The sequence below is a fragment of the Megalopta genalis genome, chromosome 3 (assembly GCF_051020955.1).
Source record: "Megalopta genalis isolate 19385.01 chromosome 3, iyMegGena1_principal, whole genome shotgun sequence".
NCBI classification, from domain to species: domain Eukaryota; kingdom Metazoa; phylum Arthropoda; class Insecta; order Hymenoptera; family Halictidae; genus Megalopta; species Megalopta genalis.
In genome coordinates, this window is record NC_135015.1 from 20,702,083 (window position 1) to 20,724,860 (window position 22,778).

General features: G+C 40.9%; 1 protein-coding gene across 3 annotated transcripts in view; it reads right to left on the reverse strand.

Moving 5' to 3' along the window:
- Positions 1-22,778, reverse strand: part of nAChRalpha6 (nicotinic acetylcholine receptor alpha6) — a 587,858-nt gene that overhangs the window by 562,302 nt on the left and 2,778 nt on the right. For all 3 annotated transcript variants that reach the window (XM_033478260.2, XM_076520266.1, XM_033478258.2), the window contains exon 2: positions 16,956-17,576. In XM_033478260.2, the coding sequence (XP_033334151.1) occupies positions 16,956-17,091 (136 nt within the window). In that variant the 5' untranslated portion in view covers positions 17,092-17,576. The remainder of the gene's footprint in view (positions 1-16,955; positions 17,577-22,778) is intronic.

Below are 22,778 nucleotides of genomic sequence, written 5' to 3' on the forward strand. Positions count from 1 at the left end.
GCACCAACGGCCGCGGATCCGGCGAACCGTGCCGCGGCAGCCAGCGCGGCGGCGGCGGCTTCTAATGGCCGAATCTATTAGTCGAAAAGCTGGCCCGCCGGCGGATACTATTGCCGCCGACGGTACGCAGCGCGGTTTCAATTCAATTTCTACAAGTGGTTCGGAACGGCGATCAAATAAATCCGTCCATTTGTACGTTGCTTCTACGCGGATTAACTTTTAATTGTAACATTCGGCCTCGCCGCCGCCGCCGCCGAACTTCGGCGAACTTCCGCTCGGAATTGCGAGCGTTCCGCGACATTCGGGCTCTGTTTTAGCGGACGATTAAACAGTCGAAGATCCGATAAATCCAGATACTCTGGCAATATCTTCGGAGCTCTCGATCATTTCTACGCGTTATTTCACGATTTTTAGTCTCATCTCGCGCCAGAAATTGCACGCTAACTCGTGATCGGACTTTATGCAGTCGTTGGGAAAATTGAATTGAATTGAATTGAATTATTATTATTATTATTACGTTCTTATATTGTATGATCTCTTTGTTAATAAAGTTTGTTAATAATTTGTTAATAATTTGTTTGTTAATAATAACTTTGTTGATAATTTCGTCTACTTTATTTTTAAGAGATTCTGTGCCCCAAACACTTCAGAGAGAAACAAGATCGCACTTGGCTCTCAGGTCTTGCAATCGATGCAGACAATTTTCACCGTGCATAAATAAAAATATTTGTGCAAAATAAAAGTTCTCTGTATCAGTCGCAAGACGAATGAGCCGAGTATAATTTCATTTGCTCTCAAGGTAATTTTAACAAGCTGAGATTAGTATACACCAGCAATCTTTCCATTGTTTCCAATTTCATCTATCGATTATTCCCATAAACGCATAAACGTCACGACGAACAGACGCTTTCGACACCAAAAAAGAAGTCCGAAGTTCTCAGACAAGAAGTCCGAATCGCGATTTACGCGATCGTTGTCGCGCGAGCGAACGATTTCCATCGAAACATCGCGTCGAAACGCTACCGCGGCTGCACGCGAATTCCGGAGGACTGGTTCGTCGATATTTTCGCCGGCGAAACTGTCGGCGAACGCCTTCGGAAGCCTTCCCGGCTCTCCGAAAAATTGTCGAAAAGCAGAGGCGTCCGACGGTCGGACGTAAATCACCATTAAAAGGCGCAGGGAACGTTCCCGGCCGTCGCGAATAGCCGCGATTTGAATAAAATGGATCGGCAGCGCGGGGCCTCCCGCCCCACCGCGCGCCGTCATCCTCCCCCCACCGCTTCCAAATGAGACCGAAAACCGACGGGTCCGTGCCGAAGGGCTCGTCCGTTCGCATTTCTCAACTCGGCGCGGCTCGGCGCGGCTCGGCGCGGCGGGGCGCGAATTTTAGGGAAGTTGCCGCGCCGCGCGCGAACGAGATGATGAAGATGCTGCAGCGTTCTATAACCAAGTCCCGCGGGTATTTCTAGTTTCACGACGGATTATTAATCATTCCGATGCTGCCGGAGGGGGCCAACACCCAAAGGAACGCGTTTAGAACTTTCCGGGAATGAAATTTATACTGTCATCCAGAATAACGTATAGGGAGGCGAGTTAATTTGGATCGTGATTTCCATCTCGGCGCGGCCAACGACAAAAGTTTCGGGCATCGCCGGAGCCTGCCGAGATACAATTTTCATAAGTCGCGGAACCGACGACGACGACGGCGACGACACCTCCCCATCCCTTCGTCAACGGAGAACGACACAATAATTTCGAGCGCGCGCGCGCGCTTCGGGAGATCGCGATCCGATATCGTTGTTTCCAATTAAAATTTCATTAATCCGCCGCTACGCCGGCCGTTCCCGATCTCGCGTCGATGCTGCTCGTCGCACTTTTTCCACCGTCCCGTGGGACTCGGACGCTTAGACGGTTCGAAGATACGGAATGAATTATCGAGCATCGTATGCCCGACGTTTAGTTCGCTAACGAACTACTTTCGCAATTATGGGGTCGCGCTTGTAGACGCGGAAAGATCAAGTTCATCGAAAAACGCTATTTTATTGGTATTTTATTTGAGCTTGATTCATTGTATTTTATTTTATTCTATTCTATTCTATTTTATTTTATTTTATTTTATTTTATTTTATTTTATTTTATTTTATTTTATTTTATTTTATTTTATTTTATTTTATTTTATTTTATTTTATTTTATTTTATTTTATTTTATTTTATTTTATTTTATTTTATTTTATTTTATTTTATTTTATTTTATTTTATTTTATTTTATTTTATTTTATTTTATTTTATTCTATTCTATTTTATTTTATTTTATTTTATTTTATTTTATTTTATTTTATTTTATTTTATTTTATTTCATTTTATTTTATTTTATTTTATTTTATTTTATTCTATTCTACTTTATTTTATTTTATTTTATTCCATTCTATTCTATTTTATTTTATTCTATATTATTATTTGATTGTACTTTATTTTATTCCATTTTCTTGTTTTATTTTATCTCTATCTTTTACTTTGTCACGTTTGTTCAGCGAAATTAGCCCAAAAATCGCAGAACTTGGCTCAAAAATGGGTTAAATTAATTTTCTATGCCTTAAGTTTCACTGTACTTTTAAGATTAGATTTAAATTGCGTGTCTAAGTTCAAATATCCGTTTCAAATTAATCGTCAAGATAATTCGCAGTTAAATTAATTTACCTAACTTATATAACTTCAACTTACATAACTTTAAATTTTATCGCTTATCTTTTTAACATGTTTCTGGACACAAGTAAAAACGTTGACGCTTCGATTCCAACTGACTCTTTCGCCGATCCCCGAACGATAGCAGCTTCCAAACGGCTCCCGTTGCGCGATTACTTCGCTTGTAAATTATAATTCGTCGTAAAACCTGGGGGGGGGCCCCAATTTTCGTTATCAGATCCGCGGTCAACGGGTGACTCACTGTACGCCGGCCGGGTACGAATTGAATTTGCACTCGAATCGATTCGATCCTCCATCGATACGGCGCCGACCGATTTATCAACGAGAGCCCTCTTCTCAATTAAATGAAACGACTACTTATACAGCCGCGCGTCCGAAAACAAATCTGCCGCCGCCGCCGCCGCCCTCTGTTACAGATCCGTGTTCCGGCCCCGTGTCAAATGTAACGCGGATCAGTGTAAATCCACGGTCCGAATAGAGAAATTTACGAGTGGATGTGCGCGTGCACAGGCATGTGCGCCGGCATTAATTTTAATTATTCGTCGAACGAACAGTTCTGGACGCGCCGTAATTACGGAAAGTATTACCGAAACATCGCATTATTAATTTCCTCGTAACCGTCTGTTCACGGTTTCAACGAGCAGCGAGCTCGCGCGGCCCGATCTCGCGAGCGGAACGAACACGCGCCGGTCTCGGAACGCGCATTTGTTCCGATTTAAACTGTGAAGTTAAATTGCGCAGCGAATTTACGAGCAATTTTTTTTCCACCGACAATCATTTCCTCGCATTCAACTGGTCGCGTGAGAAACCTGTTCGGATAGTGGAGGGTCTGCTGTAGTTTTCTCTTCGCGATTTTGAGGTATGTATCCTAGCGCATAAATGAGATAACCTAAATACAAGGGTGTCCCAAAAATGTCTCGCAATCCGAAAGTGGCGGGTTCCTCGGGTCATTCGAAGCAACTTTTTCCTTTACAAAAATTTTCTCCGAGGCACCGTTAACGAGTTATCAACGAAAAACAGTGACCAATGAGAGGCGAGCTCGGCTGGCGCGAGGCGACCGAGCCAATGGGCGGAACTGGGCTTCGTGCGCTGGTTGGTTGGGCCACCTCGCGTCAGCCGTGCTCGATTCTTATTGGTCACTGTTTTTCGTTGATAACTCGTTAACGGTGCCTCGGAGAACATTTTTCTAAAGGAAGAAGTTGCTTCAAATGATCCGAGGAACCCGCCGTTTCCAGATCGCGAGACATTTTTGGGACACCCTGTATATTCACTTAAGTATATACTATAACTAAATAAATTGAACGATTATTTGACCTTTCATTTGTTCCAAACATTTTCACTGATATTTACAATAATCAGCATTTTCAATAATAATTGCGATTATATCACTAGACTGCGGATTTTATATATTTATAAGAAAAATTTGTGGGCGAGATACGAAACGGTAATAATGTTGTAAGACTTTAAAAATGTTGTTACACCGTCGACGGAGAGTCGTTGGACAAATGAATCGTCATTTCTGACGGAATTCAAACGAATACGGAAGGGAAACAAATTTCTACACTCGTCTCACAATAGTTTCGTAATTATCTACACGAGAATAACGAAATCTCATTAAAAGCGGAGACCGTTCTCGAGTCTTTGGAACTCCCTGAATGTTCCGATGCCATCAACAACTACAACTTTTATAACGAGGCTCTTGCGAACTATTTCGTTCCCGGAAGAAACGATTGCAAATGTACGCGGATTTTATTCGCTTTGACTCCTTCTATCGGTCCGCACGATTTTAACGTGAATCAGGAGAGTGTCCGGCTATACTCGGACATAACCTCTTTTACGGTCTCGTCGCGTATCGCCAGCGTCATATTTTGCCAAAAGGAATTCCTTCGAAATTCTGTATTCTTGTCATTCGTTTCGAGAAGTTTCGTGTGAGTAAATGAATTAAATGAATTCTTTAAATAATAATCGGTCAACTTTCACCGACGATAACTCGGCGAAAAATCGTCGTAGGACGATGACTTTTCTTTCGAATTAAAGCTTGAAATCTCTACTTTAAGATAGTATTACTGGATTTGAAGTTCTACGCACCCTCGCCGCTGTAATAATTTAAATTCGAGGTCGTGTTTTTCGTATCGAAAAGTGCCATTTTTGACTAAATGCACGGACTTCGTAAAATTTTTGTCAGAGATGCCGTTCACATCGTAAAAAAGCTCGATCCTTCCCCTTTCATTTAAGTGTAAACAAACTTGGCTGCGATTTTTTTTCGCGAAGTTACAGCGCTTCAAAACGACCCTTGCATTCTACGATGATTTCTCCCGGATTTATCAGCTGAAGGGTTACTTCGAAGTGCTGTAACCTCGCGAAGAAAAATCGCACGCGAGTTTCTTTTTTCTCGAATTAAAGAGGAAGGATCGAACTTCATTCCACTGTAAACCGCATCGCCGAGAAAAATTTTGCTAAGACCGTGCGTTTCGTCGAACTTGGGAGAAAGTAATTAATTTATACGATAATAAGGTTACGTTAATGTTCTCTCGATAATTTCTTACGTTAATTTCTTGCAACCCTATTGGAAAATCTTTAATTCGCAAAAGAAAATCCACGGTCCAGTTATTAATTCTTCGTGTGACCAAAAAAAAGGTAGCCGCGTGGATCGAAGGGGGGTGTGGAGGCTTGAAATCTCTACTTTAAGTCAGTATTACTGGATTTTAAGTTCTGCGCACCCCTGCCACTGTGACAATTTAAATTTGAGGCCTTGTCTTTCGTGTCTTTCCTCTCTTTTCAAATTACCGAATATAACGTGGGCAAAATTTTCGATAATGATTGGTCAACTTTGACCGCCGATAACTCGGCGAAAAATCGTCGTAGGACGATGACTTTTCTGTCGAATTAAAGCTTGAAATCTCTACTTTAAGACAGTATTGCTTGATTTGAAGTTGTACACACCCTCACCGCTGTGACAATTTAAACCCGAGGCCGTGTTTTTCGTATATTTCCTCTCCTTCCAAATCGTCCATTATTGTGCGCAATCTGAGCGCGAATTAGGGAGATATTAACAGAGTACTTCCGAAACCAAAGTCGCGAGTGACAAATCGGATCGTTTTCAAGCCTGAACGCGGCGCTACTCACTTTGTCCGCAGAAATGCAAGTGCGACGCTGCGGTGCGAGGAACACGCGAACGAGTGAGTGAGAGGGTGGGGGGAGGATGGGTTAAGCCGACAAGGCTTACTATCGTGAAGAGAAAAAGATTTTCCCTCTTGGCGAACGCCGGGTCGCAATTCTCTCTCTCTCTCTCTCTCTCTCTCGCTCTCTCGCCCTCTCTCTCGCTCTCTCTCTAGATACACGCGCTCTCTGTTCCTCTCTCCGTCTCTAAACACGCTCTCTCTCTCTCTAAACACGCTCTCTCTCTCTAAACACGCTCTCTCTCTCCCTCTCGCTCTCTTTCCCTCTCTCGCTCTCTCTCTCTCCCTCGCTTTTTCATACACGCGCTCCCTCTCTCCCTCCTCTCTCTCTCTAGATACACGCGCTCTCTTTCTCTCTCTCTCTCTCCACACACGCGCTCTCTCTCACTCTCTCATACACGCACTCTCTCTCCCTCTCTCTCTCTCACTCGCTCTCCACACACGCGCTTTCTCTCCCTCGCTCTCTCATACACGCGCTCTCTCTCCCTCTCTCTCTACATACACGCGCTCTCTCTCCCTCTCTCTCTAGATACATGCGCTCTCTTTCCCCCTCTCTCTCTCTCTCTAAACACGCGCTCTCTCTCTCTCCCTCTCTCTCTACATACAAGCGCTCTCTTTTCCTCTCTCCGTCTCTAAACACGCTCCCTCTCCCTCTCCCTCTCTCTTTCTCCCTCTCGCTCTCTCTCTCTCTCTCTCTTTCTCTCTCTCTCTCACTCTCGAGAAGTACACCTTTCAGTTAATGCCGGCTCGTGCTCGCACGCGTAGGAGGCACATGTGTGGCACCCGACGGAAGGGTGGGGTCTGTGTTTCTACGAATCAATATCGGCCGTTATGAATGTTGTTTCCAGCGTGCCGGCGCCGGCATCACGGAAAAATCTTCCCGGCTGAGAACCACGGCCCGCGGCCCCGCGGAAACCGCGCCAACCGTTCACGCTTTTAACCCTCGAGCCTTAACCCTGTAGAGGTCGCCGCTCACGTGACAGGCATAATGCTGCCTTTCACACGCGTGTCTGCGTCGTCTTGACGTTGTCCGCGTTCGTTTCGACGAACCGTTCGGCGTAAAAATTCAGTGTAATTACGGCGAAACGTTCGTATAATGTGTTTACAGTCCGCCTCACGTGCGATCACGGAAGTCCATTATATATTCGCGATCGAAATTCTGATTGAACCGTACGGTGAGCGAATGTACGGTGCACTCCGTGAAAGTTAGATTTTGTTGCACCAATTTTATACCTGGAGTGTACTTGTTTCAATAGCGGGCCCTTTATTTCTGGCTTGTTTATTCGAAAGTAACGTCAGCTTGGAAAATATTAACGGCGACTGCATGACAGAATTGTTGGTACGGTAATTGTGTATTTTACAGGCGAGAAATGTAACAGTTTTGCAACAGCTGCTATTACTAGTGTAATAATATATATTGTACTAATATATAATATTAATATATTATACTAATATATTATACTGATATATAATACTAATATATATTACTAATATATTATACTAATAATATTAGTAGAGCGTGGATTTTATAGTACTATATATCATTATAATATATTTGTACTATGTACTTTGTTTAGTATATATAGTATAGTACTATATAATACTAATATATAGTACTATAAAATCCGCGCTCTACTAATATTATTAGTATAATATATAGTACTAATATATTATTAGTATAATATATAGTACTAATATTATTAGTACAATATATAGTACTAATATTATTAGTATAATATACTAGTACTAATATTATTAGTATAATATATAGTACTAATATTATTAGTACAATATATAATACTAATATTATTAGTATAATATACTAGTACTAATATTATTAGTATAATATATAGTACTAGTATTATTAGTATAATATACTAGTACTAATATTATTAGTATAATATATAGTACTAATATTATTAGTATAATATACTAGTACTAATATTATTAGTATAATATATAGTATTAATATATTATATTAATATATGTAGTACTATATATTATACTAATATATATTTCATGCATTCATGGCAAAATTGGACGGTCGCAATTTCAAATGGTACAAAATTTAGAAGCATTTTAAAACGTCGATGTATCATTTTTCTTTTTCTATTTTTTTGATAATCGAAGAAAAAACGACGTTGCCAATTGGTTTCATCTTCTTGTTTGCAATTAACCCGAGCGATTTTTATTTCGCATAAAAATCCCGCGTTCTAATTGAAAATTAGATACAGCTCGGAATTGTTTGTTTCTTAGTTTATCCAACACTCTCGTGCACACGCAATGTAACGAGGAGAAGAGAATCGATCGGTTTAAAATAAATATACTGCTAGGTTAAAAAGGAAAGGTGAGACTCGTCCTACGATGTACATCGCTGGCGCTCTTCTTTTTCTTTTTTACGTTCTATCGAAACGCCGTGGAACAGAATTTTTATGAAACGTGAAATTGTCGAGCAGGAAAAAAAATTCGTCGACCGAACTTATTTGGTAAACGACGCGGTTGAAACGAAATTGTCGCGTTAAATAATCAAGACAACGACGGAAGGAATTTAGCTGGTTTTTTAAAACAACGTGGCTATTTAATCCGACCTTTTAATAAATTGTAACGCCGGCGGTTTCGGTGCGCGCCGCGCGGTTACTCGCGCAATCAGTTTCCATTTCCCAAAAATTATGGAAACGACGATCGCTGTGCCAAATGTTTTCTTAACATTTCTCGCGCCAATTACGGAGTTACCGTCTTCGCTTTGTCGGCCGGAAATTGCTTTTTCTCCGCGTATTAATCCATTAATTGCTACAACCCCCATTCGGAACCTTTTAAAAAGTACAAAATATTTCAACCTTTATATAATTCGAATATAATTATATTATTACACAATTTTTTAGGCATATACATAGCTTTTCCTGTCAAAAATTCCAAAAAAAATTTGCCAGTTAACGAGCTAAGAGATCCTCGAGCGTTACCCTAATTTGCGTTAACGCGGGACTCGCCGAAGACCGTCGACGGCTTCAAGTCCGCCGGACAATTCGTTTTCTCTGTTTGCGTCCGGCCTTCGTCGATTTGAAATTCCAAATATAAATCGGGGCCGCTTGTTATCATTACGGGCAATTGTACAAAGACCGGTCGAATTGTGATCATTGGCAAAAGCAATTCATCAAGCTAGTTAATTAACGAGCAACGAAAACCGGTAGTGTTTTCCCGATGCAATCGGGAAACGGTGAAACTTCGTTTAACATAATTGTCATCGAGAAAATCGAGAGAACCGGCCTGGCCGCATTCTTTTTTTCTCTCTCTCTCTCTCTCTCTCTCGGCCGTAATTACGCGGCGAGCCCGGTGTAACGCTGCGCCGCAGCCGTGTCGTATGCGAGAACAAAGCATCTAATAATACGCGGGATTTATGTAATCCAATAAAGATTAATAACTTCGTGGGACGCACACGGCGCGGACACGTCTCATTAAAGTGAAATACGACAGGTTATTTTAGAGTTCCGCAATATGTTCCCCCGGCTGTAAAAATGACCGACCACTATCATACGATTACAGAACGATTAGACCGCGCTTTTATTTCTTTCGAATTACGTTCGTTAACCCTCGGACTGGGCCGGACCGACCACGTTTCCACAGCTGTACGTATTGACGAAGTTCGTAACAATTCCGCGCTTTATTCAACAATTTTTCCAAACACATTTCTGAAGATATTTCACCGTGGACTCGTTAGTCTTTCCGTTGCTCCCCCCCTCCGGTGCAACAGCCATTTATTTCGTACAATTGCCGGTAATCGACTAACGAGGCGGCCGTTTAAATGCGTCGGGTCGCAAAAGACCCGGCGCCCGCAGGCCGAGGGTTGAACAACGATTCTCGTTTCCTGCCGCGTTAAGAAATAAACCGATCCGAACGTTTGTTCGCGAGATAAACGATCGAATTCAAAGTCGATTAGATGTTAACGAAAGTTGCCGAGATCATCGTCGCATTTGGAATCGCGCGACAGGCGAAATATGCGCGGAGAATCGCGTCGCGCTTGATATTCCGCGAATGAAATTCCGGCAAGAATTACATTCGATCGAAGCTAACGATTTTCCTGTAACGCGATCGTGGCACGCGTAGACTGGCATCGTTGAATTGGCTTTCCAAAGGAAGACGCGCGTGTACAAAGATATAACGAACGAACGAAGACCGACACGGTCGACCCGTAAATCGTTTCTTCTACGATGAAACGATCAATGATACCATTTGGTAATTCAAGATCGCGGATTTTCACGGAGAATGTAAATTGTCCGCGTCGATTGCAAGAAACGGAAACCGAATAGCAAATTCGTTCGCTGTTCAATCGTTTTAATGGATCAGAAATGGTGCATTGATATTTCAAATTTCTCTCAATCTTTCTCTCGTATTAAATTTTGCCACAAGTGCATCGAAATCCACATTTTACGTTCCTTTTAATTTTCCTTCTATATTAAATTTCGCCAAAAGTGCATAAAAATCCACGTTTTACATTTCTCTTGATCATTCTCCTGTATTAAATTTCGCCAAAAGTGCACCAAAATCCACGTTTCACATTTCTTCTTAATCTTCCTGCTATATTAAAATTTCCCAAAAATCCACCAAATTCCACGTTTCACATTTCTCCTAATCTTTCTCCTCTACATTAAATTTTGCCACACGCGCATTAAAAACCGCAGTTTTACCGATTACAACATCGAATCAACTATTGGCTTTAATTAACATTTATGGTAAGAATCGGTAGATGTAATTGAAAGACAGATTAAAAGGAACTAATAACGCGAACATATTAACACACACTTTGAACTTATTAAAAACAGAAAAATTATTCAAATGAGAATAAAGCTTGTGCTCGGTTCCCACGTGTTGCAATTAACGCAGACAATTTTCACTTCGCAAAGATAGAATCGCAAGATATAATAAATTACAAGATAAAATTATTTATACAAAACTTCCGTGATTTTTACAAACAGCGGCAGCTCGAATAAAGAAGTTTTGGGTTGGCAACTAAGTAATTGCCGATTTCAGTTATAGATGTCTCTCACTTCCATTTTTATGATATCCGTAACTGTTGTATTATAAAATTATTATTATTATTATTATTATGTTATTTTTTATTATCCGTGAACGTTAGCAACTGGACAAATTGAATGCAGCGGTCAAGGAAAAGCGACCAGAATTGGTCGATCGTAAAGGTGTCATTTTCCAGCAGGACAATGCTAGGCCGCACACGTCTTTGTCCACTCGGCAAAAATTGATGGATATTGGTTGGGAATCGATGTTACACCCACCATATAGCCCTGATCTCGCGCCATCTGATTACCACTTATTCCGATCCCTGGACAACTCCCTTCGTGGTAAAACTTTTAACGACGATGACGCTGTCAAATCTCGCTTAACTCAGTTTTTGGCCGAAAAGGATCAGACTTTCTGCGAGCGTGGAATTTTCAAGTTGTCGGAGAGATGGCAAAAGGTCGTCGAACAAAGTGGAAAATACATTACAGATTAAACTTCGTTCCAAGTAAAAAAAAGATTTTTTATTTCATTGAACAAATCGGCAATTACTTAATCGCCAACCCAATAGATACGACGGATTTCAACGAAATTCGACAGCGTTAGAATCAGTGTTGACGCTGTAATTTAGGTGCGCCGCAGCGCAGAGGGTGAGAACAACAACAACAAAAAATCCTTCGACCGCTAAATCGTCCAGCAGAATCTTAGGTGGTCGGTGTCGCCGATTGTCGGATTCGATCTCGAATAGACCGGGAGGATAACAGAATCCCGGCGAGTCGTCGACGTCGGCGTTTTAATCCCCGGATTGTCGCCGAGGAGAGAGCTTCGGCAAGAAATGTGCCGGGCCGGGGACAATTTATCCCCGTTATATAAAAATCGCCGCGGAGCCCGTTGTCCGAGTAAAGGATTGAGAAACAGCTATCGGTCGGTGTAAACCTTGGAATGAAAAAATACGCGGACGACTCGGCCAGTTTTGCGGCGGTTGAAGAAAGAGGGGGGAGGAGGGGGAGGCTTTCCGCGCCTCGCGCGGAGATAACTCACGATCGCGAGGTGGCGCAACGGGGTAGATACCCCCTGAAATCTGGTCCCACCGAGAGGATATTTCAGCGGGAGCACGGCGATAAATCGAATGACTTATTATCGAGAGTAATCTCCCAACTAAAGGAAGAAATGTGCGCGGGAAATATAGTTTTCGCAAGGAGGCCCTGCGTCTTCGCGGAAACGATCCTTAAACATCGGTGGCATCGAAAGCGAAAATACATTTCACCGCCGAGATTTTAATTCGTTCCGTTTCTGTTTTTCTTCCGCACTGCGGGATAATATATATATATATATATATATATATATATATAATGTAAATATATAATGTAAAATATAAATATGATCGAGTTACTAATAAATATTGAAATATGACTGTTTCAATGGAAAATTGATTTTTGATTTCTTTTCACCGATATACTGGTTATTTTATATTATTATATTGTAATTATAATATTAATGTAATAATATAATGTATATTATTAAATATATATTAAAAATACTATTAAATAATATATATTATTACATAATTATTAAATAATATGTACATTATTGTGTAATATATATTATTAAATATATGTATATTATACAATAATATAATAATATAATATAATATATATAATATAATGTAATAATATAATATTATATATATTATTAAATATATTATTAAAAATACTATTAAATAATATATATTCTTATATAATTATTAAATAATATGTACATTATTGTGTAATATATACTATACAATAATATAATAATATAAAATAATCAATATATACCTGTAAAAAAAAATCGAAGTTATTCTTTATTCTTTACTTATTATTATTCTATATACATCGACGTAATTGAACGAAGAAATACATTTGTTTATCTAACTTCTGTTTCCTACAGCTTTAACATCGAAATTTTTTGATTCGCGCAAAAGCGGAAGCGGACGAAACGTGTACCAAATTAAAAAGAAAACAGGAGCACCTTCAACAACAACAACAAAATGAGAAGATCGATATATGTTTCGTTCTTGTTTTGCATCCTCTCGGAAAGTTGGAGAATGCGACGGTTGTTTGCAAAGAAATCGTCGCGACACGTCCGATCGCTCGCCCCGTCGGTTGCATCGTTTGATCTCTGACCTTCGGTGACCTTGAACGAGCTTTTCCGACCGCGTTAATTCGTTCGCCGAACGAATTATGAGATCGAACGGCGGCTCCCGCGATCCTAACGGAAAAGTGAAAATGATCGGGCTTCACGACGGCCTATCGGATAAACATTTTTTCTCTCGCGTTTCCGTATTTTTCGTTGTTACCCCGAGGGAGTGATCAATGATCGGGTTGACCGGAATCGCGAGTAATACAAAAAATTGACAGCTTTCGGTCGGGATTCCAAAGCGGCGCGGACAACTTGATTGCCGGGTTTCTAAAACAGATCGAGATTATCGGCCACGGTGGTCCACCCTGGCATTTGTTTCTTTCTTCTTTTTTTTTATAGTCGACGTCTCTTTATTTTTTTAGCGATACGTCGAGTGGTGCCACCTAGCTGTCAACGGCCGCGTTAGATTTTAATTAAGGGTCGCGGTAGCGTGACTTTGTTCGCTTTATTACTTCGACGAGTCCCTTTGGGTGCCGCGCACCCCGCGCGCTGTTTTATAATACTTGAACCCTTTCAATGGGCGCAATATGAATTTCCAAAAAATTGGAATGTTCACTTATCGTAATTTTATCGTATAGTGATGCAGCTGCTATTCGCTTCGCTGTTATTTCGAATTTTTCACCCTCCAAAATTAGGGCTGCTGGGACCTATATATAGGTGGCAGCACATTTCAACGGTGGAAATATTTCATGGCGTCGTGCTAAACGTGAGTGGATAGCTTAAATCAAAGTGTTTACGAAAGGGTTTACTGATGCGGAAACAATTATGGCAACCGTAAAGCGTACGTCAAAGTTAGGGAAGAAAAATTGGAAAAATTGGAAGAAATTAGAAAAATTGAATTTTTGTGCACCTTGTCGCTCCTTTAGGCTGTGAAAATAATTAAGAAAGCGTCCACAGTAATCTCTATTAACCAGTGAACTATTGAAACAATTATGGCAACCGCAAAGCGTACATCAAAGTTCGGAATGAAAAATAGAAAAAAATTGGGAAAAAATTGAAAAAATTGAATTTCTGTGCACCTTGTCGCCCCCTTAGGGTGTGAAAACAATTAAGAAAGCGTCCAAAGTAATCTCTATTAACCAGTGAACTATTGAAACAATTATGGCAACCGCAAAGCGTACCTCAAAGTTCGAAATGAAAAATAGAAAAAAAATTGGGAAAAAATTTAAAAAATTCAATTTCTATGCACCTTGTCGCTCGCTTAGGCTGCGAAAATAATTAAAAAAGCGTCCACAGTAATCTCTATTAACCAGTGAACTATTGAAACAATTATGGCAACCGCAAAGCGTACCTCAAAGTTCGAAATGAAAAATAGAAAAAAAAATTGCGAAAAATTGGAAAAATTCAATTTCCATGCACCTTGTCGCTGCTTTAGGCTGCGAAAATAATTAAGAAAGCGTCTATAGTAATCTCTATTAACCAGTGAAATATTGAAACAATTATGGCAACCGCAAAGCGTACCTCAAAGTTCGAAATGAAAAATAGAAAAAAAATTGGGAAAAAATCGGAAAAATTCAATTTCTATGCACCTTGTCGCTCGCTTAGGCTGCGAAAATAATTAAGAAAGCGTCTATAGTAATCTCTATTAACCAGTGAACGATTGCCATAATTATTTGCAACGATTCGCTAGTTAATGAAGATTACCGTGTACTCTTTCTTAATTATTTCGACAGGCCGAGGTGCACAAAAAATAGAATTCGTCCAAGATATCGGGACAATCGACACGCCTATCGACGACCTCAACAGTTGCTTTTTTTTTTAATCCCGCGTGCACAGAATCCGCAGTCTATCGACGAGCTATCGCGCACGCACAAAGGAACCAGGCAATTTGCGAGGACACGCGAAGCGCGGAGATTCGCGTCTTGCAGGGAAACCGCGGCTGGCGAAACCGCAGACAGAGAACGGCGCAGGGCCCGCGACACGTTGATGGATACGATCGGAATAAAAACTAAGTGTTTGCCATTTGGAGAGAAGCGAAATGCGGTTTCGCCGTGACGGCGTATCGATTCAACTTGTAGGTAGTAACGAAGAGAAGTGAGACTGATTTCATTATACGGCGCACTGTCACCGGCCGTGTGCCGCTCGTAATCATGATTGACGAGACGATGTATTATACATGTTGCCAACGACATTTTCAATATAACCAGCTATACGTGAATTACGCGACGCTGGCACGCGTCGTTCCAACTGAAAATCGTACGCCGAGATTATCGAAATATCGGTGTCCGTGAACCCTAAACGGACGCCGAATGATCCCCGATGTGAACGGACTTCGTTCGCATAAACGTTCGTTGCGCTGCTTAAAAATCCGTAATTATTGTAATCGCGAAGCTGCTTGCATTGGAAATCGTTGAATATACATACAGTAATTTCTTCGTAATTCGCGCTGAGATCGCGCACAAAAATGGACAATTTTGGGAGAAGGAGATGCGATTGTTCGAGCCTCTTGTGCCTCGTTTTCATAATCGTTGACGATCAGAGATTATAAAAATAAGCCGCGAGGCTTGAATAATCGTATCTGCACTTCTCAAATTTTCCATCTTTGTTTTTAGATCGAGCGTCGATTAGGAGACATTTACTGTACACTGGAAAATTAAAAAAAAAATAGAGAAACCCCCGTAGAAGTTCAGCCAAAAATTGCGTTCACCAAATAGAGATACGATTAAAGTTTCAAACGGTATTAACCCTTTGCAATCGAGCGGTGAGGCCAAGTTCCAAGGTAATTTTTATGTCAACAAAGTCTGGATTTTTCATACGCTTAAATTGCACCTTGTCGTACAACAAAATTCAAATACTATAACTCAGAAAAGTTATTTCAGATTCACGGTTAAAATTGCTTCGACTGCAAAGGGTTGAAACGTGTTCCAATGGACTATTGATATCTTTTGATACCATGAAGACACCATGTAAATATCATGGAGATACCATGGAGATACCACAGAGATACCATGGAATTTCTAAATTGAGCGTCGATTAGGAGAAATTTACTGTACACTGGAAAGTCAAGAAAAAAATAGAGAAACCCCCGTAGAAGAAGTTCAGCCTAAAATTGCGTTCATCAAATATAAATACGATTAAAGTTGCCAAGGACATTAACCCTTTGCACTCGAGCGGTGAGGCCAAGATAATTTGAGGCCAAGTTCCAAGATAATTTTCGTATCAACGAGGTCTAGATTTTTCATACGATTAAATTGCACTTTTCCGTATAAAAAAATAGAAATACTATGACTCAGAAAAAAGTTAATTTAGATTTACGGTTAAAATTGCTTCGACTGCAAAGGGTTGAAACGTGTTCCAATGGACTATTGATATCTTTTTACGGACACACTCATTACACTACGCGCGATACCATGAAGACGCCATAGAAATACCATGAAGACACCATGGAAATACCATAGAAATACCATGAAGATAAACATGGTATCCGGCGGTCGCCTTCATTCTAAACAAATTCGAGGCTGCAAAGGCTTAAAACGTGTTCCAACGGACTATTGATATCTTTTTACGGGCACACTCGTTACGCCGCGCGCGACACCATGAAGACGCCATGGAAATACCATGAAGACACCATGGAAATACCATAGAAATACCATGGAGATAAACATGGTATCCGGCGGTCGCCTTCATTCTAAACAAATCCGAGGCTGCAAAGGCTTAAAACGTGTTCCAACGGACTATTGATATCTTTTTACGAACACACTCGTTACACCGCGCGCGACACCATGAAGACACCATGGAGATACCACGGAGATACCATGGAGATACCACGGTCGCCTTCATCCTAAACAAATCCGTGGCAGTCGCAAACAGATCGCGGCGGCCGATTGAAAACAGTCGAAGCACCGATGAAAGAGTCCATGAAGCGGAAGCAGAGGGACTTACCTTGAGGTAGAACGGTGAGCAAAAGGACTATTTGGAGACCGGCGGTGACCATACAAAGCTTTATTCGCATCCGCGGCAGAGCTCTCGTCTGGTTCGCCATGGCAAATGGATTCCGCAGACTCGTCCAGGTCGGCATCTCGCAAAAGGTCGGCCACGCGACGCAACGTCCGCTACCCGTCGCCGTCGACGTCGTCGTCGACGTATTCTCTGCCCGTGTGCCGAACGGCTGGCTCTCGCCCTCTCTCTCGTTTCCTCGCGTCGCTAACTGCGGGGCTCCGTGTCACTTCTAGCTGCGATCACCGTCTCGCACGTCGCCCGGAAACTCTTCGTCGTGGGCTCTCTCACTGATTATAATCATGACACCGGGCTGCCGGCCGTGGTGCGATCGCGAAACAGTTCGCCAGTCAGACGACGCATTTATTAGCCGCGCGCGTGTCAGCCAACCTTACACGGCCGTCACAACCGAACGTTTCCCCATCTCTTTCCGCGCACGACAATGTACATTCGGCTCGAAACTTCGGCTCTCTCGAACTCCCTCCGCTCCTATCGACAGAGGGTGCTGGGCTGGTTCTAGGTCCGCCTCGAATTTTCCCACGCTTCGGGCATGCTCCTGTTTAACTCCTGAAAATAATTGTTCCCTAATGTCAGACTGGCTCGACCGAGCCGGCGAGCGACCCCCCGGCTCTCTCTCTCTCTCTCTCTCGTTCTCTCGTTTTCGCGAGAGATTCGTTTACTCTACGTTAGAACTTGGCTATTTCTTTCTTTCTTTTTCTCTTTTTTTTCGTTTCTTTCGGCGCCGTCTTCTCGTTTCGTTCGGCCAACCTAATCGAATCCAAACGACCCTCCCCGATCCTCCGCCCTTCCCCCCCGGTTTCGTTGTTCCATGACGCTTTTTTATTCGCCGCCCGGTGTACCCCGTTATCCGCGACGTAATTATGTGCTCGGTGATTACGCGATTCAAGGGGTCGCGCGCGATATTTCCGGCCGGATTTTTCTATTTTACCGGTCGGCCGTGTGTCGACGAGTATACTCGTCGCGGTGAAATGGCGGTATCTCGTGCGACGGCGAATACGAAGTAGCGAGTTTCGGCTGTTCGAATTGGAATTTCAGCGGAGACGAAAACGTGTTCTCATGTTTCGAGATGTTTGGGGTACTTTGAGGATGAAAGGGATGAAACGAACAGGTGAGAGCAGCGATTTGAATTTTTAGCTTTTATTAGCGTTCGATTTAATAAGCATTCGATTTAATTCGATTCGATTAATTGTTCGATTTAATTAGCATTCGATTTTTCCTGCGCTCTTCGTTTATTGTGCGTGTCGTTTGTGTTAGTGTTAGGTATAGATATGAAATTGAACGACGCCTTTTAAAACGCCTTTTTCAGAACTGAACTGATCGACTTGAATCCTTTTTTTCTTTTTTAGATGACAGAGGGACTAGATTACTAGACGATGGCTGAAAAGCTTTCTTTCTTAATTTTGCTATCGCTTGGAATGAAAAGAAAATATTAGAAACCCTCGTTTCTTAACTTTACCATTCGAGCCTGTAACGCTGAAAATTCGATCGATTTCGGTTCGCAATGGCGTCGATGTTTCGCGTTTCGTCTACTCGCTTTTGTCATAAATCACGCGAAATTATTAGGTTAAAATTATTTTAGGTTATATTAGGTTGAAATTATTGTCTTCTTCGCGTTCTTCGAACTTAACCCGAGACTTCAATCAAAATTCGTTGGAAGTCGCTGTAGAACACTGTCGCTGTAGAATTCACCCCCCCCCCATCCCCCAACCCCTATGATCCGCTATAAAGAACGAGTTAATAAAGGCCGAGTATTTCAATTTTGTTTAAGTTCCCGAAAACCACGGAAGATTAAAATTCTACGGCTACTTCAATGGAATGTTGCTCGGAGTTTGAGTTAGGTTCTCTTCGGGGTAGAAGATGCTCCGCCCTGTAGAACAAAGTCTGTCGTAGTTTGGATCAACTATAGTCTACTTTAATTCCAATTTAATAAGGGAACACTGTATCGAAGATTTTACGCACCTGCGCGCCTATTTATTTGCACGAAGAATTTATTATACTGTCTCTGAGGATTTTATGCTATGTTGTATATTATTTTTATATTATTTATTACATCTACATCATTTATTATTTTTGTATCATTTATTGTTTCCATATTATTTATTATTTCTATATTACACGTTATTTTTATATTATTTATTATTTACAGATATAAATAATTGCTCGCCCGGATAATTTAAATGCACAGACAAAGATGTAAATAATACTGTGAATGTATAGGAATAAAGATAAGAATTTCTTCAATTAATATTGCACTGGTTACGTGTTAATATTTTAACGTACTCGATATTTTCATTTTCACTTTACTTATATTCTACAAAATATATAATTACTTTACTCGACAAATAATATTAACAAAGAATGTGCAAAAATCTGTCTGAACAAAAGAACAGTACTTTTTGCAGATGCCTGCCGATTTCTACATTTTTCTGGAACGAATTTAAAATGTCAATCAAAAAATACTCTCACCGTTCGAATAATAAATAATAATAATAATAAATAACCCCTTGTTGTAATCGACTTTTGAAACTGTAACAACGTTTATCTCATTCCGTTCAAGAGAACGACTGGCCGTTTTCAATATTTTCGGTTATGTCAATGTTATGGCCGTTTTCAATATTTTCGTTTATGTCAATGTTATGGCCGTTTTCAATATTTTCGGTTCCCCGTGGAATTTACGCGAATTTACGTTAACACGCGGAAGATTCGAAATGGAGACCAGCGAAACGATAAACGCAAAATAAGTCAGAAAGTATCGCGGAGCATTTATAATAGCTCTGTGCCGGAGCGCAGTGGGTTACTGGTCCGACATATGGCTGACCCATACTACTAACCGCTTTAGGGGAGCACAATGCGTTTCCTCGCTGTGGAACACACATCGAAACCGGGAAACTTACTCTCACTTTTCCGCGAATCTATTTAATAGATCAAATCCGCGCGTCGAAGTATCAACGTAAATCATCATCCCCCCACTCCCCCGCCCCTCCCGACGCTCTATTTCCCCTCGATGTTTTACTTTTAACGATCCCCATAAAATATGCTCGATATTTACTCGTTCCAGCGGCTTCATACACCGTTCCCGACAGCTTTTTTTCAGCCGAAAAACAAATGGTGAAATTGATATCCTTTAACCCTTCGCACTCGAAGCCGTCCCAACTGCGAATCCGAAATAGATTTTTGTCTGATTTATGGCGGCTCTATTTCACACGATTTACCGCATTTTATTCGCGCGAAATCGAGCCTTGTCCATCGTGCAACAATTTTAACAGTTTTTACAGTTTTAACGGTTCTAACGGTTTTTATATTTTTAACAGTTTTAACAGTTACAAGAGTTATAAAATACAATGTTTACAGTTGTAGCAATTTTTACCGTCCTAACGATTTTGATAGTTCTAACAATTTTTACAGTTCTAACGATTTGAACACGATTTTTCAAATATTAACAAATTTGTTGACAAACGTACATATTATTTGGCAGCCTGATAGAATAATTTTTACCGAGAGTCGCCATTCACCGGCAAAGGATTAATATACCAAAAGCCACGAGTAACTCACGAACACAATTTCGCTTGCAATATTTCGATGGCGAACCAACCCCTTCGAAGTTTCCAATTAGAACGCCGTTTCGCATTGTGTTCCTCCGGCTGTAAAAATGACCGACCACGATCATACGATTACAAAACGATTAGACCGCGGTTTTATTTCTTTCGAATTACGTTCGTTAACCCTCGGACAACGGACCGTTTTCACAGCTGTACAATTGACGAAGTTCGTAACAATTCCGCGCTTTATTCAACAATTTTTCCAAACACATTTCTGAAGATATTTCACCGTGGACTCGTTAGTCTTTCCGTTGCTCCCCCCCTCCGGTGCAACAGCCATTTATTTCGTACAATTGCCGGTAATCGACTAACGAGGCGGCCGTTTAAATGCGTCGGGTCGCAAAAGACCCGGCGCCCGCAGGCCGAGGGTTGAACAACGATTCTCGTTTCCTGCCGCGTTAAGAAATAAACCGATCCGAACGTTTGTTCGCGAGATAAACGATCGAATTCAAAGTCGATTAGATGTTAACGAAAGTTGCCGAGATCATCGTCGCATTTGGAATCGCGCGACAGGCGAAATATGCGCGGAGAATCGCGTCGCGCTTGATATTCCGCGAATGAAATTCCGGCAAGAATTACATTCGATCGAAGCTAACGATTTTCCTGTAACGCGATCGTGGCACGCGTAGACTGGCATCGTTGAATTGGCTTTCCAAAGGAAGACACGCGTGTACAAAGATCTAACGAACGAACGAAGACCGACACGGTCGACCCGTAAATCGTTTCTTCTACGATGAAACGATCAATGATACCATTTGGTAATTCAAGATCGCGGATTTTCACGGAGAATGTAAATTGTCCGCGTCGATTGCAAGAAACGGAAACCGAATAGCAAATTCGTTCGCTGTTCAATCGTTTTAATGGGTCAGAAATGGTGCATTGATATTTCAAATTTCTCTCAATCTTTCTCCCGTATTAAATTTTGCCACAAGTGCATCGAAATCCACATTTTACGTTTCTTTTAATTTTCCTTCTATATTAAATTTCGCCAAAAGTGCATAAAAATCCACGTTTTACATTTCTCTTGATCATTCTCCTGTATTAAATTTCGCCAAAAGTGCACCAAAATCCACGTTTCACATTTCTTCTTAATCTTTCTCCACAGGCGTATCGAAATCTAACGAACGAACGAAGATTAACACGGTCAATCTGTACATCGTTTCTTCCATGATGAAACAATTAACGTTACCCTTTAGCAATTCCAATTAGAATATCGTGTTTCGATCGCGATATGTTTTCGAGGAGAACAGTCGTTCGATGCAATAGTGATCGCGCTGCGAATGGCAAGGTACTGTACCCATCGCGAAGACGTGCACCGACTAAAAACAATTCGTTGGAAGCGGTTGTCACGAGGCGGCACACATTATTTTTACAGGACACTTTAAATCGTTAACGACGATAGCGACAAATTAGTCGTATTTCCAGCCAATGACCACACAATTCGAAACAAGTTTAGATAAATTGTTCGCCAAAACCGCTGACTCCCAGACTCTGTATTATATTAATATTTAGTGTTCATTATTATATATTATTAGCCTTTAGTTCTGTATTACGAAAAATAGATTTTCTTTCCGTATATAAAAATTAAATAGATTCGATTAGATTAAGATAAATCAAGATAAATTAAATTAAGTTAAATTAACTAAATTGAGTTAAATTGAATTCAGTTAAATCGAATCGAATTGAATTGAATTGAATTGAATTCAGTTAAATCGAATTGAATTGAGTTGAATCGAATCGAATCGAATCAAATTGAACTGAATTGAACCAAATCGAATCAAATTGAACTGAATTTAACCAAATCGAATCAAATTGAATCGAATCGAATCAAATTGAACTGAATTGAACCAAATCGAATCAAATTGAATCGAATCAAATTGAACTGAATTGAACCAAATCGAATCAAATTGAACTGAATTGAACCAAATCGAATCAAATTGAATCGAATCGAATCAAATTGAACTGAATTTAACCAGATCGAATCAAATTGAACCAAATTGAACCAAATCCAATCAAATTGAACCAAATCGAATCAAATCGACCCAAATCAAGTTCTACTAAATAATCCTCGAGCTGAAGAATCTCTTAAAACCCCGATCATTCGTCAACCAAAATTTCCCTCCTACTTTCCACCCGGTATCTCCAAACC